The sequence below is a fragment of the Schistosoma haematobium genome, chromosome 6 (genome assembly GCF_000699445.3).
Source record: "Schistosoma haematobium chromosome 6, whole genome shotgun sequence".
Lineage (NCBI taxonomy): Eukaryota > Metazoa > Platyhelminthes > Trematoda > Strigeidida > Schistosomatidae > Schistosoma > Schistosoma haematobium.
The window spans coordinates 1,985,651-2,003,457 of NC_067201.1; the positions used below are offsets into that span (position 1 = coordinate 1,985,651).

The 17,807-nt window shown below is 35.0% G+C and overlaps 1 protein-coding gene across 1 annotated transcript in view; it reads left to right on the forward strand.

Annotated features, from left to right (window-relative positions):
• Positions 1–6,291: 6,291 nt before the first annotated feature.
• The window catches only part of NIM1_2 (G2-specific protein kinase nim-1), a 54,332-nt gene continuing 42,816 nt past the window's right edge, over positions 6,292–17,807 (forward strand). Inside the window, exon 1 of the mRNA XM_051216653.1 lies at positions 6,292–7,688. Coding sequence (XP_051065246.1) covers positions 6,689–7,688 — 1,000 coding nt within the window. The 5' untranslated portion in view covers positions 6,292–6,688. The remainder of the gene's footprint in view (positions 7,689–17,807) is intronic.

Below are 17,807 nucleotides of genomic sequence, written 5' to 3' on the forward strand. Positions count from 1 at the left end.
CCGGCTTCCAGCTGGGTAGGAAATTAAGAATAGAGAAAAATGAGAATAATCCATTTAAATAGCACATTCTGCGTAATGAGTACAAACGATGAAAATATAGTGTTATCGATATCTTCAGTCACACCCAGCAACGAATTCCATCGCTCAATATAACTAATAGCAAAGTAACAATTACTACGGAATATAACTCAAGTATGATCAGAGAATTGAGTTCAAAAATACATTTCGAAACTCAGGATTCAGTGAGAATCGATGCATAATACATCAATGTCATCCCTGTAGATTGTCTGTTGACGATTGTCAACATGTACTGATATCAAGAAACAGACACTATGATGTATGACAGTGCTGATATATCGACAGCGTGATTACAAAACAGATCAGAATGCTAATCGTAGTTCGGCATTCTTGTAAGTCAAAAAGTAATTGATACATAAAAATGGACTCAATTTACTGACCAAACACAAGAGTCATAAACAATTTCCATCTATACGTCGTGTTGATGCATAAGGAACAATCCACCACACACTACTCCGTATCAATAACGTCTCCCTTTGGTGTTATACATCTTCCTATTCTTCTTCGAAATGAATTTTAAGCCACATTAATACCAACCATCATGCCAAACTAAATAAACCTCTTCGAATATAAATTTAACTACTGAGTATTTGTAAGTAATATAATGCCTTCAATAAGATATAAGATGAAACGAGATGAAGTCAAATATTTTTAAGTACATTTAACTCTTGATCGTTCATCAGTACATCAATTGATTGTGTGTAATTCTTCATTTGTAGTTTTTGAACAGCAATGCGAAACAGGGGTCGCAATCCAGATACATATCCGACAGTCGAAAACGAGAGCGACAATCAGAAATTCTTCTCTATTCCATTGACAACTTAACATCAGCAACAGATTGACCATTCCTATACATTAAGACTCAACGCCAAAATACTTCTGATAAAGTTTCATGCATGCAGACATTAGAAAACTGACATACAGTTCATGAATATGGATAAATATTATGTAATAAAAGCTGACTTTTCATGTGAAATGGACGTTGAAACAACAGTGAAATATCTTCACACTAATTAATCACCCTCAGTCGTAATTTAACAAACTTCCTGTTTGACAACTTACTTACTTGAGCCCGTTACACATCATGGAGGAGCATCGGCCGCTCTTCAGTATCTTCCAACATACTCTGTCCTTGATAATCACTTCAAAATCTTCCCAGTTGCTTTTCGCCCATTTCATGTATGCTTCCGACTACTAACTCATTTTGCTCCTTGGTTTTCCATACTTGTCTTTTCCCTCGAGATTCCAAAGAATGCGATTGCTTCGTGATCTTCATTTCCCCTTGTGCAGATTGTTGGTTTGTTTCCTCCCACATTAGTTTGTTGCTTATGGTATCCGGTCAACGGACAGTGAGTAACTTCAGTAGACAATAATTTATAAACACACCCACAATGTTGATGAGTTTTCTAGCAGTTCCTCAAGTTTCAGCTCCGTACTGTAGAACTGACAGAGTTGAAGATCACATTGAAGATTCTGACTTAGACATTATTTCATTGTTCTTTTGAGTACCATGTGTTCTTAAACTAAAGGAACGATGTTCTTACTTTACAAATCCTCACCTCTACGCCTGCATCAGATTCCCCTTTTTCATCCATAATGCTGGCTATGTGTGTGAAAAGTTTCACTCCCGTCAGTGACTCTTCATCAACCGTGATTTCGTTGGTGTACTCTGTGTAGTATCAGAGGATTTTGAGTATGTTGAGCACCTACTGTTGCAGAGGTTGGTGCAAAACTGTTTGTCACGTTCTGCATTTGTTTGTGTGTACGGGCTTGAAAGGTCAGATCATCGGTCAAGTTCGAATTGTCTAATTCCATCACTTCATGATCCCAAGTCAGCGCTTGCCTCGTCACTCGGGTGGTGATATAAGTAATGCATGTGCCATCTACCTCCAACGTCCTGTCCTTGTTTCCTCTTTAGATGGAACTTAGTTCGCTCTCAATCACGGTAGGCTGTTGCCGATCGTGCTCAGCCGACGGACAATGGGCATCCTGAGTAGAAAATAGTTTATAAACATTCAAACTATGTCGATGAGACTCGGAGTGGTTTTCGAAGTTTCAGAACAGTTCTATTGTCCTGACGTTCACATTAAAGACTCTGACTTTGATATTAGTTGACAGTTAATCTGAGTTATATATGTCCTTCACCAATGAGAATGCTGTGCTTGCATTGTAAATCCTCGCCTTTACGTCTATATCAAATTTTCCTTGTTTTTTGACGATATTGCGCAGATTCGTGAAAGTTTTCACCCTTGCCACAGCCTCTTCATTAAGTGTGATTAGGTTGGAGCTCTCGGTTTTGGATTTCATAATTTTGTATTATCTCTTCAGTACGTAGAGGTCTACTGATAGTTACAGAGGCTGCTGTCACACTAGCTGTCTTCACCTACATTTATCGGTGTATATGAGGTAGAAGGGAGAGGTCATCTGCCACGAGCAAATCTTGTATTGGATTTTATCTGTCCATTTAATTCTGTGTTGCTCCTCAGATGTCAAGGTCTTCATAATCCAGTCGACCACAAGAAGAAAGAGAAAGGAGAAGGGTGGAAAGTATTGTCTGACTCCGGTTCTCACTTTGAATGCATCGCTCAGCAGTTCTCCATGCACCAATGTGCAGTGTAGTCCGTCGTATAAGATCTGTATGATGTTGACGATCTTCTCAGTCCGTAATGCCGAAAGAACTCCCATAACTTTCTGTTATCCACACTGTCAAATGCTTTCTCATACTCAGAGAAGTTGATGTATAGTGACTAGCTCTGTTCAATCGATTGTTTAACGATGATCCCTATTTTTGCAATTTTATCTGTACTCGACCGACCATTGTGGAATCCTCTATGTTGATCTCAAGGCTGAACGTCTAATGAATCTATTGGCCGGTTCAACAACACTCTGTTAAAATTGTTTTCGGATACTGACTTCTTTGTGTTTCCTGTTTTCCTCACATTTGCTCTTATCTCCTTACGTTTGTATCTTGATTAGGTACTCTTCTTGCCAATCTATCCTCTTTTCCTTCAGCACCTTCTTGAATTGAATTTGAAGCTTGTTTTCAGTCAATTCTATGTGTGACTTCAGTGCTTCGGCTGACACAATTTCAGGTTCTGTTGCATTCTCACAGTTAATTTGCATGATGTCTTCCATCGGTGGTGGATTGACGGGTATACGGATGATTGTAGGTGCTGACCCGTTATCTGTAGGATTCACTGGAGGTGGATTGTTATCCATGAAGATATTGGAGAGAATTTTGATGTTTCTATTACACTCAATAAAGTGTCAGTGTGTAGTTTTATCAGATAATGGTCTAAAGGCGATTGACGAATTTCACCAAGCTAAGTGATCTCATATCATCCTGAGTACGGCTGAGCAACACTCTCTTTTCCACGGAAGTGTCTAGATGAAATATCACTCACGCTTTTACTCACAAGGTAAAGTATTCAGGACCGCTGATAACCATTTACTCTGTGAACAGTAATTCCCAGAAATAAGACACTTGTTACAGTTCACCCAACAACCAAAATATATGTGAATTTTATTGTCATTTGCAGAAAACATTTACTACCATCATGACAGCTGGAGATTAGCAATGTGTCCTTCAATATCGTAACGAGGTAAGCGAAGGCGCTTTCCAATTGTAGCCGTGTGCACTGTTAACGAATCCTGAATTGTTCATGCACTAAAGTATACAATGACGAAAAACAAAGGAATCACATGACTCATGTAATCGATGTTTCGAATTATATACCAATTGTGTTCGACCGAAATGAAATACGCTCGCTCTATTTTCATAGCTTCACAGTGGCTAAGCGATGCTACATTCGAGTGATGGTCGTATCTCAACAAGACAGTAACATTCTGCAAAATCGACACATAATAGATTAGTCGTTCAAACTGCATTAACTGCCAGATTATCTATGAACAGAAATTCTAATTCAATACTGACAAGACTCTGTTACATATAATGAAGATGGTCTCCAGTGTAGTGAGCATCCACGCATTTGATTATATGATCAATGTCGTGCTTTGCATAATATAATGGTGGGAAATTCATCGAACAAGAAACGTTCAGTGAGCACACGTTTGAAACACTGCTAGTTAAATCTAGCCACATATGTGCTTAGAAAGCTGATATGGTGATTTAAAGACTCGTATGCTCTGTTGATATAAGAAACTGGTAACAAAATAAACATTGATAAATTTAATAATCTCATTGCAATACTTGCTGAAATTCTCTTCCACCACGATTATGCTTCTTTTGCTTAAATTCACCTACCAATACAGATGCAATTGGAAATCAACGCACACGGGCAGCATACCAATATAAACGATGACTTGCTTTGCAATTTAGACAAAAGATGGTGCTTAAAGTCACATCACACTGAGCCTTGGCAGTTGGCACAGTTTATTTTGTAGATGATGTTTGATTTGTTTTCCTTTGTAATTTCATCCTTTGGTTTGCACAGGATTGATCTTAGTGACTTTGTCGGTTTGTGTGCCACACATATCTCTAGGGTTTTCAGCAGTCTCGTTGCGGTTACTCATAACAGACAAAGCGGACGTCCTCTTCACCTACGCCTACATGAATATAAATTAGCAGTCAAATGCCATGTTATTTCCTCACTTATATCAATACATGTGGACAACTGCGGACATTCATTTGATTGGAAAATGTAGAAATCTTGGACAGAGAAAAATCCAAAAACACCAGAGAATTTTTAGAAGCCTGGCACTCAGATCAATCAGCAATCAACAAGCACAGCGAAGTCGATCCAATTTACCAACCAATCAGAAAAATTGTGTACAAATATAGGGACAAAAATCAAACAAATGGGAGACACATCCAAAACAAAGAAGTAAACAATGATAAATTTAAGGTCAATAAGAACCAATCAACATTGAGGTGCACAGAACGAGCTGTGAAACACATATGGAGAAATTCGAATACTTCACTTCTATCTGAAGTTTGTGCTGATGATGTCGTTCAGAAGGACGATGAAAGCTCCACGACCAAACCATCCAGCTCAGAGAACAAAACAATAAGATATAAGATGAGACGAGGTGGAGTTAAGTGTTGTTAAGTACATTCAACTTTTGATTGTTTATCAATAAATCAACTGATTGTGTATAGTTCTTCAACTGCAGTTTTTGACCAGGAATGTCTAAAAGAGGTTTCAGTCCATAAATTATCCACAAGTCATACATGGACACCAGCAACAGATTGACCATTTCTAAACGTCAATACTCATCGTCAATATACATCTGATAAAATTTCATTTAGAAACCGATCAAAACAATTATTGAAATAATCTGTAATTTATGTATAACTCCATGGATGGTGAGTAGATGTGACTGGTAAGTATTCCTATTCGACCTACAACACTTGTTCATAAATGTCTTGTGCTAATTAGTGATAAGATTCAAGATTGAAGGCTACAATATAAAGAATATATTCTGCTTCCAAGCCGATATTTCCGTACTATACTACTTGCTCTTTGATACAGTCTTGTATGTATAAATTCCCTTCTCATGTTACCTCGGATTGCATGCACCAGTTTTAAAGCATGTTTCAACGCACATACATCAAAATAACTGGAAGTACATTTTCTGTCCGCATCTTTTAGAGCATTTCACAGAAGCTTTTCAATGTTTTATGTAAACGCCTGTGAAATATGCTCAGAGATATGGAAACAAACCATCTTTTTTTCTGTTCTTCGGAGTATGTGCTTTGACGTGTACATTTAAACATAATTAAACATAACTAAATGTAACGTAAAGCGGTTGTTTGTCTTGAGTTGATTTGATTTAATATTTTTTTATATTCAACCAATAAATTTTCACATTATTATGTAAATATCTCTTATAGTACCTTCATACTTATAGCCCTTGTCATTATTCTTCACTGATGAAAAAGCAATCAATGTTATGATACAATTTTGATACCGTTATCTTAATGTTGTAAGAAATTGACGAGAAACCGTGAAATAGAAATGAATTCATGATTTTCTATGTCATTAATTCTTCTTGTTTGAGTCAGATTCATAAATTGAACAAAAATTTTTAAGAAACTATCAGCTCGATTGTCTATCAGGTTTCATTTCCATTTTCATTAATAACTAATAATATTAAAGGAAATTCGTTTAATTCACATAAACAATCATGATCATTATATGAAATGACCTTTGAATGTAACCCTTTTTTTTAAAAAAAAAAACATCCTTCAATCTGATTGGTAATTGTAATGATCCAATCAAAATTCAGTTTATAAATGATGTTATATGACAATGAAATACGGTGTTATCATAAACTGTATACTTTTCATTTACTGATCATATGACATAAATATGTATTTCATAAACGAGGAAAGCTCATATTCAGCAACAATCTCAACAAAAGTTTATTTATTTAGACGAATCTAATTACTGTATGCATATGTATATACATGTATACATATGCAGATATGTATTTCGAATAGTTGGTTTCTGTTTATTCACGCCCATTCGTTTGTTTATAACTACGTTCAATGTATCAATATGTAACCTGTTTCAATTTCCGGATAAACATTGCTTCAAACATATTAAGGATAGAAGTAATAAATTGCGAATTCAAACAATAGGATAATATGAGAACGAATAAGAATTATTCTAATAATGATGATCACATAAATGATAATTCAAACAAATACAATTGGTTCACTATATCACTATACAATAATGTTGATCAATATTCGACTAAACTATTCAATTCAATGAACCATTCAAATGATTCGATTGATAAACTAGGTAGACAGTTTACACAATTAGCTGTAAACTCAATGAAAACTCATGTAGATAATGAATTAATTAAACATGATCATATAAAACAATTTATTCTAAATAGACAGTCAACATTGAACATTGGTAATTCACAGAATTCAATAAAACCTGTCACATCAACAACTCATACACCATCTATGAATCATAGGGTACCAGCAATTGATAAAAGACAGAAGAAGTCAATACATGGATTAAACAATACAAATCAAATAATAGATAAATGGAAGAGAAGAAACTCTCATCAAGAAAACTATCTCACTAGGAATTGTAACAATGATCAACAATTAAATTCTATAATATTAGTTAAGACAACATCTATGAATAGTGTATTGCCTACTAACAATATGATCAAAGATGTCACATCAATTCATCGTCCATCATTACAAATATTGAATCATCATTCTGAACCAAGTATAATTGAAGATAGAGAAGTATTTAACAAATCATCACATTCATTAACATCAGTTTTACCAACATCTAATCTATTGTCGACTTCATTGAATTCTATATCGAAATCAATAAGGAAAGATGAGAATAGTGACACATTCAACAGTAAAATGACCAGTGATTTATTCAGTAGTATGATACATTCTGAGAATCAACCACAATCATTACAATTGAATAATCAAACTAAAAATTTGACTAATGATTTAAAACAGAATAATAATATTAGTAATAAGTATACATCAGTTGAGAATAGAATAACCAATTCCAAATCAAATGGACTTGGTCTCTATTGTATATTGAATACAATTGGTTTAGGTAATTTTTCACAAGTGAAATTAGCTACTCATATTTTAACAAAAGGTAATTAAATACATTTTCTGTTGAGTATTATATATCAACTTGTTAATATTGTATAGATATACACATTGTGACTGAATGTGTTCTGCTTAGAAGTTATCATACTAAGATCCAACTATCGTCCAGGGATACCTGGTTTGCAACAGTTATCTATCTTTGAATTGTGATATTTTCAGTTTTCAGTGTTAATGACATCTGGTTGAATGTCGTATATTTATCCTTACAGATTGTTTCCTAAAGAAAATCCAGCTTCCGTTTTAAAATTTAAACTGATAGAGCTAAAAAAACTTATCCGAATAGGGTTTCGAAAAACGCACGCTGTATACACTCGGGTTTGTCAGCATCCGTAGTAAGATTTGGACAAGCTAACTGGGTGCTATACTCAGATTATAAAACCTACAAAATCGCCTTGTCATAGCATTTGAATGTTTGAAGAGAGGATTACAACGCGCAAAAACCTTTAGCAGCTTCAACATTGCAATGTCCAGTTGTTTTTAAGTCATAACTAACTGCTACTCTCAAATCCTTTTGTTCCTTCAATTATGGGAGCGACCTACCGTCGATAGTATACTGGTATCTATTGATGTGTCCAATGTAGACTAACACTTATAAACTTACGTACACATGTTACACCTTATGAAGGAGATAGGCCACTCGGCGCCATTCTCTACCAAACCCTGACTCAGGTAATCCTTTCCATTTCTTTCCAGTTGCCATTCATTATTCTCATGTACGTTTCCGATTCCGCAATATATCCCTAGGTTTTCCAACTTCCCTTTCTCTTCAGGATTCCAAGTTATGGATTCACTCGTGATGATTTACGTAATGTACAGCCTCTCTCACAGTAGGCTGTTTCTGTTGATTTCTAGCCAACGGTATCCTGAGTACACAAATATTTATAAATACTTGTACCATGTTGATGATGGTTGTGGTAGTAATCGAGCTTTCAGCTCCGTACACTAGAACTAACTGAATTAACGTTCGTATTGATGATTCTGATTTTGATATTGCTTGACAGTTGTTTTCAGCACCATATGTTCCTCAAATTTAAGAATGCCGTCCTTGCAGATCCTCGCCTTTACGTCTGCATCCCAACCTCCTTGTTCACCGATGATGCTACGCCGATATGTGAAAGTTCCCACCACTGTCAGAGCCTTTCCATCAAGTGTGATTAGGTTGAAGCTCTCTGTGGAGCATTTCATGATCTTGCATCATCCCTTCTATATATTGAGGCCTATTGACGCAGACAGAGGCTGCTGCTACATTGGCTGTCATGACACACATATGTTCATGTGTATGACAGAGAAGACCTAGACCATCTTCTGAGTTCAAGTCGTCTAGTTGCATCTAACCTCCACATTGTATTCCGTGCTTCCACTAGGATGTCGACATCTTCATAATCCAGTAGTCCACCAGAAGAGAGAAAGGGGGAGTGAGCAGCCTTTTCTGACTACGGTCCTCATTTGGAATGCACGTACCGGCTGCCCTCCACTCAGCACTGTGCAGTGTAATCCGTCGTATGAATTCTGTATGATGTTGACGATCTCCTCAGCTACTCAATCCATAACGTCGAACACAGTTCCATAATGTTCTCCTATCCACGCTGACATATGCTTTCTCATCGTCAGATATGTTGATGCATAGTGACCAGTTCTGTGCAACTGATTGTTCAACGATGATCCGTATTGCCTCGATTTGGTCTGTGCAGCAATGACCATTACGGAATCTGGTCTGTTGACCACGAAGTTGGGCGTCTCTTGAATCTTTCATCTGGTTCAACAACTCTGTATTCAGAACGTTTCCTGGCACTGACAGTAGTATGATTCATTTTTAGTTCTCACTTTGCTTAGATCTCCTTTCTTCTGTATCTTGATGAGGTATCCTTCTTGCCAGTCTGTCTGTGGAACTTGTTCTCCCCCCCTAAATCTTCCTGAATAAAACGTGAGGCAGTTATTTCTATCTCTGACCTCAGTGCTTCTGTGGATATGCTGTCCCTACCTCCTGTGGTGTTTGTATGCACTAATGAATCCGTTGTACCTGATCACTGCCTGATTTTGAATTCCAAATACGATACGTTAGTTTCTGCTCACCTAATACTTTTTGGTTAAATTGTGTTATTTCTGGGATACCTAGTTTGTACTATAATTCAAGTGCTTCTTATTATGACATTAGCGTCACTATCTTGCCCGTGATGGAACGATTGAACGTACATTCAGATTTTGATACTTTCGAAGATCACGTGGAAAGTTTCGAAATCTGGGTTATAACCAAAGAAAATGTTGAGGATTTTAATATTGTGACTTATTTCCTTACATTCATCAGAAAAGAAGGATTCTGAATATAAGACATTTATCGATTTTAGGCAATGGAAGAGGTTTACATAAAATTGCGAATTCATTGAAATTAAATATGTACACCATTGGATCTTGTGTCAGTTGTCTAAAGGTTAAGCGTTCTTGCGTAGGATTAAAGGTACTGGATCAAATCTCAGATTTCAAGGTCATGGATGTACACCGTGAACTAGATTGACTTTGTGAATGAATTAACATTGCGAATAGTATTCTCCAACCGACCATTGTTCACTAATAATCCTAAAGATAAATTATCGCATCTGACCAACTCAATGTGCATTTACCAATTTACTTGCTCATGTGGAGCTAGGTATATAGGTCGTTCGATGCGTACTTTATCTAAAAGAATTCAAGACACATTATCTGATGTAGCTAAAAAGAGGAGGAAATAGCTCAATAAGAAGTTCAATAATCAAACACCTTTTAAGCACAAGTCACTCACTTAAGACAGACTCTACCTTCAAATTCATCTACAAGTTAGGTAGAAGTCTTCCAAAGATACCTTGTACCTTCTTTGCATTACCGAAACATTAGCCATACATCTGGAAAAACCAGAATTGTATAAGAGACTGGTACAACCTCTTCTTCTATCATGGTCTTAATGTCTTAATTTTTTTCTCTATCTTTATATTCTTCTTCTTTTACAGCCATCTGTTTCACCTTCCACTGAAATGAGAACTCTTCACTGAACTAATTTTTCTTTGAGTTTAATTTGTTGATGCTACTTATAACTAAACTGAATGACTGATTCTTCTTATTTCAGTAGTTTATTTATACTCTTAATAGCATCTTATAATGATAAATGACGTATGTTTGGATCTCTGTAGAAGTAGTTTAAGTTAATAAATGATAAACTAATGATTAAATGTTACTAGGGATATTCATCTCAGACTATATCCTATAATCATGAATGGAGTATTGTAAGATCAGTTCACTTCACTGCTTATTATTATTACTATTATCAATAAACATTCCTCATTTCATCTTGTCTCATTTATCCCATAGTACCTGTCATTTCAACTGAAGCTTTTTTCTATATAGTACTCGTATAAGGTCAGTTCCTAAACGTGACTTCTATTACTTACTGTAGATTATATCTATGGTGACGTAAGAAGTGTAACCTTTGACCTATAAAAGATAATAATCAATAAAACAATAAAAATCATTCATTCATTGATTGATAAAATTTAATTAAAATCAATTATGATCGTCAATTGATCGATTATTAAATGGTAAATTTCATTTATCTTTCCATCACTAAAGAAACATAAAGAAACAAACAAACAAAAAAATGTTTGTTGTTGTTTAAATGACCAGCATTCATACCATCAACAGTTTCACAAGATACTGTAGTATGATGATACCAATAGCATAAAGACAAGAATATCCAAAGTTAATTAACCATTAAAACAAAAAATAAAGATTATGTTCTATGAACAAATTTGATTGAATATTAAGTGTTGACTACCTTCAATCACCATCTTAAATCACAACATAGTGTACGGAATGTCAATTCACTTAGACTAGTGGTGACATTCCAACTTATTTAATAAGATTCGATGTACACTAAGAAGGACCTGATATTGACAAGACATTGATCATCAACCAGTAATCATTCTTATTGGAGGTTAATTGCTACCCGGATAAAGCAGTGGTAATGTCTCTGACTATGAAGCTGAGTGACACGTGATTGAATCTATCAAAGAAAACCATTTCCCTCAAGAATAACACAAGTACACTTTACTGACAAGTACCAAATAGCACGAAACCTGAGTTCAAGGTATCCTGTTGAATATCTGTAAACATCATCTGATCTCAACATAGTGCATGTAATGTCAATTCACCTAGACTAATGACCACATTGTAACTTGACCGATAGGATTCCATCTGTACTAAGAAGGATTTGAAACACATGACATCAATTGTACATGAATTGTAATTTTACAAGCAAAATAATGATGACTTAGTTGTTAGATGTTTTAATGTTTCTCTACTAAACTACAGATTCAAATCCTTAGCATGTTACTTTTATTTAGTCAATGGGATCATATGAATGAGTAAAGTATAAATAAGAACAAGCATTTCAATAATGAGATAATAAGTTTAAGATATCTTTATTTGTGAAATAAAACACATATTTAGATAAAGAGTAATTCTGTAGATTTTCTTAGTTTCTTTTATAAAGACTGAGAAAAGGTTAAGTTCATTTGAAATATCATCTATTTAGGTTTATTATGATCGAAGTAATTTAGCCCCCAAATGCCCTGGTACGGCTGAGAGTGGAAAGAGTCATCTTCCCCTCTCCACATAGTCTCACATGGCCACACACATACAACCACCGCCAGGAAATTTTTACTCACTGCCTTCTCAAGGCATTACTACAGTGGTTTACAAAATTGAGAGGAGGAAAAGCCAATGTCCGATTCTTGAAACGCGTTGGTGGATACTGAGTGTCCACCTGAAGGATTTGAGAAACCACGACTCTAAATCAATAGTCCATATAGAATTCAGGATCTTGAAGGAGTAAATGGTGTATGAACCAATCGTTGGAAACCGACTACCATCTTCTTACGTCGCTCCACTACCTTGTGGATTAGACCTTCATGTCTAAGGCTCCAAGTGTCCTCCCCTCTAAGAAAACTACCTGCTTAGATCTGTGCATCCGAGATATATCACAGTCCACATGCAAATCATGTGACTTAGGTGGCGCATATGTATTCGTTGCCCCTTTCTACTAATATCTATGTGTTCAAATAAATAAATAAAATAAAAGTTGATTTCAATAGTTCGACTATAGAATGGTTCCTTTGTTTTCCATTCAATAACTCTTCATTGTTCATTATCATTAGATTTATCTATTATTCTCTATGTAGGGTTATAAACAATGATTATGAATGATTTTATTGTTTCTAATATGATATAAATCAGAAATTATTACAATCATTCAATTGAGGAGCCTTTAATACTAATGATAATAATAATAATAAAGCACAAATAGTCGGTTCCATAATTTGTGTTCTACATATTTACTTACGCTTGTTACCTCGTCGTAAAGGAGGATTATAAGTCGTCTAACATCACTTTCTATCTAACTTTATCCGAAACAATCCTTCCCCAATTCTTTCCAGTTATTATTCATTCATTAAACTTTATATATATAAATGGTATAGGAGAAGTATAATTAATAGTTAACAAACGCAAATCATTAGTACAATTTGCCTAAAATTATTGTCTTTATTAATTGATTTATCAAAATTCGATGAGAAATTTTATTGTAGCAACAAACAAAAGAAAAAAAACGAAAAAAAAGAAAGAAAAGCTGGAAATTATTTCCCCCTCTCCCCCCCCAAAAAAAAATAATAAAAACCATAGAAACTTCTTTTCTTTCTATTTTTTTTTTCAAATTCTTGAATGAAAAATCCCGCCCATTTTTCTATTTAAATAAAATAGACAGAATTCATTTTTCAATAGATTCAAATAATAATTGAATAGATGAATGAAATAAAGATAAAAGAAACGATTGTGTTATTATTCATTGAATTTAATAAATAAATAAAACTTTTATTTATAAACAAAAATGGATAACGGTGGCTAATAGTGGACGAGTGTTTCGTCCTATCAGTTGAATTCATCAACAATTCCGAGTTGATGTTCACCACTGAGACTGAAACTCAATACTGTTCACTTTAAAAATATTATCCACATTATCCATTTAACTACTAAGTCCTCATAACCATTTGATTATGCAATGGGTTAAAGTTTCAATTTAATTAATTTTTGTTTTACTTGAATCTTTCCATTGATGTTGTAGGACTGTAATTGATCAGTCTCTTATTGGTATATGTGCGTGCATACTGTGCGTATTGCCTCGATATTGTCTTAATTACCAAGCAATATAAACAAGTAAAACAATACCAAGTGAATTAAAACTTATGTTTGTACGTGCGTGCGTGTGTGTGTGTGTATGTTAAAAGTTATGATCAAGTCAGAAATATTAATCATTCAATATCAATGAGTTGAGATTATGATTCAATTGAAGTTAGACCACCATGGAAAACTTGGAAGCATTGGATGGCCGTTTCGTCTTACTACGGGACTCCTCAGTCAGTTATATTGTGAGATTGTAATTTATTGAAGATAATGATGGATATGTCACTCGATTTCGTGGATTAGTTTATGTTAAATATTAACACTGTTGGATGCCGGCCAGCTCAGTGGTCTAGAGGTTAAGTGTTTGCGCGCGAGACTGATATGTCCTAGGTTTCAATCCCATGATATGGGATCATGGATGCGCACTGCTGAATAAACCCATACTAGTACGCAACGGCCGTCCAGTACTTCAAGGTTTTCAACGATGGTCTAACATTGATCGATTGACGATCTCAATCAAAAACTTGAAAATTTCTATTACCTCATACTGAGAATTCTTTTGATAACATACTCAAGTAAAGTATCTTCGAACATGGTTTATATATTTAATCGATATCTATATTGTCATTAGCACCAACTTATACATTATTATCAGAAAGGAGTTTTGTGAATATTATAGTAATCTAATAGTTTGGTTCATGAGTTAGACCACTAAAGAAAACCTGGAAGCACTGAATGGCCCTTTCAACCTTGTATGAAACTGTTCAGCAGTACACAACCACGATTCCGCCTCGTAAGATTTGAATCCAGGACCTATCAATGTTACATATTGAAAAACATTAAACTCAATGTCATATAGTCAATTTTCTGATAAGCGAAAATAGTTTTAAATTCGATACATTTCTTTTTCTTTGTGGGGGTTAACACAATGTTCATCACTTGTATTTCAATGTAGATCACTGTTTAAAGAAATTTTTTCCATTAATTTATTGATTGATTAGTGTTTTTCCGGTGTATACATTGTGTGTACTACATATTGATTGCTTTAATGTAAAAGAAAATACATTCGTTTCAGAATGTTTATATGAAGCTTCGTCGGTTAATTCTCGGAGTTCTAGTGAGAAGCTGTAACCAAACCCTGTCGAGTGTGAAGTAGTTACCCACCAAATGCTCTGGTGCGACCAAGAGTGGTGAGAGTCCGCTCTCCCTCTCGAAATGCTCTCACATGAACACGCGTACATAGCCTCTGCCAGGGAATTTCTACTCATTACGTTCTCGTGATGGGGGTGTTTTTTACGAAATTGAGAGAATGAAAAGCGAATTTCAGGCCTTTTCATCGGCTTGGTGGATACTGAGAGTCCACCTAGGAGATTTGGAAAACTCTGACTCCAAACCGATGGTGCACATAGGCTCCAGGACCCTGTAGGAACAAATGGCGTATGAACCAATTCTTGGTCACCGACTACCGCCATGGGAATGCATCTCCTTACGTTGTTCTACTGCCTTATGGATCAGACTCAGTGGTCGGAGGCTTCGTGTGTGTGGCCCATTAAGAAAACAACCTGCCTCGGTTTGGGCACTCAGACAGTATCCCAGTCCTCACAGAAATTGAATGAATCAGATGGCTCACATCTATTTGGTACCGTCTTGTACCTTTTTTTATCTGTTTAAATAAATAAATGAAATAAAAGTCACCCACTGAAGATAATGGGAAACGGTCGCACAATATTGCTGATTGGTTAAAGTTAAACATTAATACCGTTTGGTACCAGTTCAGTAGTCTAGAGGTTAGACATTCGCATTCGAAACCGAAGGTCTTGAGTTCGAGTCCTGTGTACGGGATGTTTTCTACATCTGATTTTGTGATTTACAAAATTTTCTTGAATATTGTTTATTATTTACTGAACTATTTGGTACTTTGATCAAATATATATGTAACAGAACAAATGTATATGGTACCATTATTCTTATTACTATTATCTAATATTCATTGATGATCAATCAACGTAGATTAGGATATCAGTAAGGAGAATGAATCATAGAATTATGATTCAAATATTTGATTCATTTAAGGTTGAATTTTGTGACAAAAGTAAAGTACAGAGATGTTGTACTATTTAAGTTAAAATCAATCAAAAATTTTAGATCTAAAGTAAAATCTATTTCAATAGTTGAGATCATGAATCAATTGAAGGCTAGATCATTATGGAAAACTGAAGGTCATTGTTGTTATGACTTTATGTCCGACTTCTTATCAGATGACTTATCCACCAATCAAAATACGACTTATACAATCGTAACACTGTGCCAAACCAATGACGTTCGACTGGTATAGGCAACCTAACGTCCTTATTGGTCCTATGTCCGCCTAACCCGTCTACTTGAGTCCAGAACCCCAATACCAACTTCCATTATGCGATGCGAATCATTTATTTCAGACATACTGGGTTTATATATCAACCAAACGGATCGCAACGCACCATAAAATGGAAAGTAACATGTGTACACAATAAAGCCAAAAAGTGGCTGTGAACGTGGGGGGGGCTGAACACAGCTTAACAACCGTAAATCGTACAATAATAAATTATAGATCAAAGTACAGTTTATAATAAGAAGAATATAAATATACATAATCTAATTATTGAATAATTATACCATAAGAATATATAGATAATGTCAGTCAATGAATATGTCTCAGCAGAACTTACTCGTGATTTATTCTTTGCTCGGATATAACAGTCCTACGTTCGAGTCTCAGGTGCGGAATCATCGATGCGCATTGCTGAGAAGCTTTATACTAGAATGAAACGGTTCCACAGCAATGCGCATTCACGATTCCGCACCCAAGACTCGAACCTAGAACCTACAGTTTGGTGTACGAACGCGTAATCTCTATACCATATCTGTGGCATCGTAGAAACGCACTTCTGAAAAGTGTCATAAAATGACAAAATTGTATATCGCAATACAGATATACGAGGTATTATAAAGTATACTTTTATTATATGGGTACCTTGAATAAATAAAATAATGGTCCACATGTTTCGTTAATAATGAACTATCAATAGAAGTGAATAATATTCAAAGTATTAGAATTTGCCTGAGATTGTAACATTTCCACAGTTGAATCAACGAATCAATCTAAGCTATACCATCACTGAATACTTGTAAGTACTGGATGACCGTTTCATTCTAGTATAAGTCTCCTCAGCAATACTTATCCACGAGCACGTACCTGAGACTCGGACTTATGATGTAAACCACTTCTGTAAGGTCGTAGAAACGCAATGCTGAAGAGTCCTATACAAGTACAAAATGTTCATCCAGTGCTTTCATGTTTTCAATGATTCTGTAGCCTAGATTGACTCATAAATTCAACTGTGAAAATATTAGATTGTCCATTTCATCATTGAATTATTGATGAGAAATTCCTTTGTACAAATCATCTTACATTTCAAAGGTTAAACTTTTATATTAAATTTAATTATAAACCGTCTATGTTAATTGTTAGATTTCAACATTTCACTTCTATCTGAAGTTTGTGCACTGATGATCTCGTTCAGAAAAACGATGAAACCTCTACAACTAAACCATTTAGCTCAGAGAATGAAACTCCATCGAAAAAAAACTCTCAAGGCAATACAATTCATTCACTGAAATATTGAAGTATAAACGATTTGATCAATCCTTCAACAGTGAAAAGACATGATGAAATACAATACAGCAATTGTTTTATTTTGACTTCTAACATACTGTTATATCCCGTTATCAATAATGAACGGTAACTATTGGGATCCATTTCTGGAACAATACTATATGTACATTTCTGTTGCATAATTGTTAAGTAATTAAGCTATTCATAATCGTGTTCCTCTTATCATAAGCTTTATTTCGACTCATA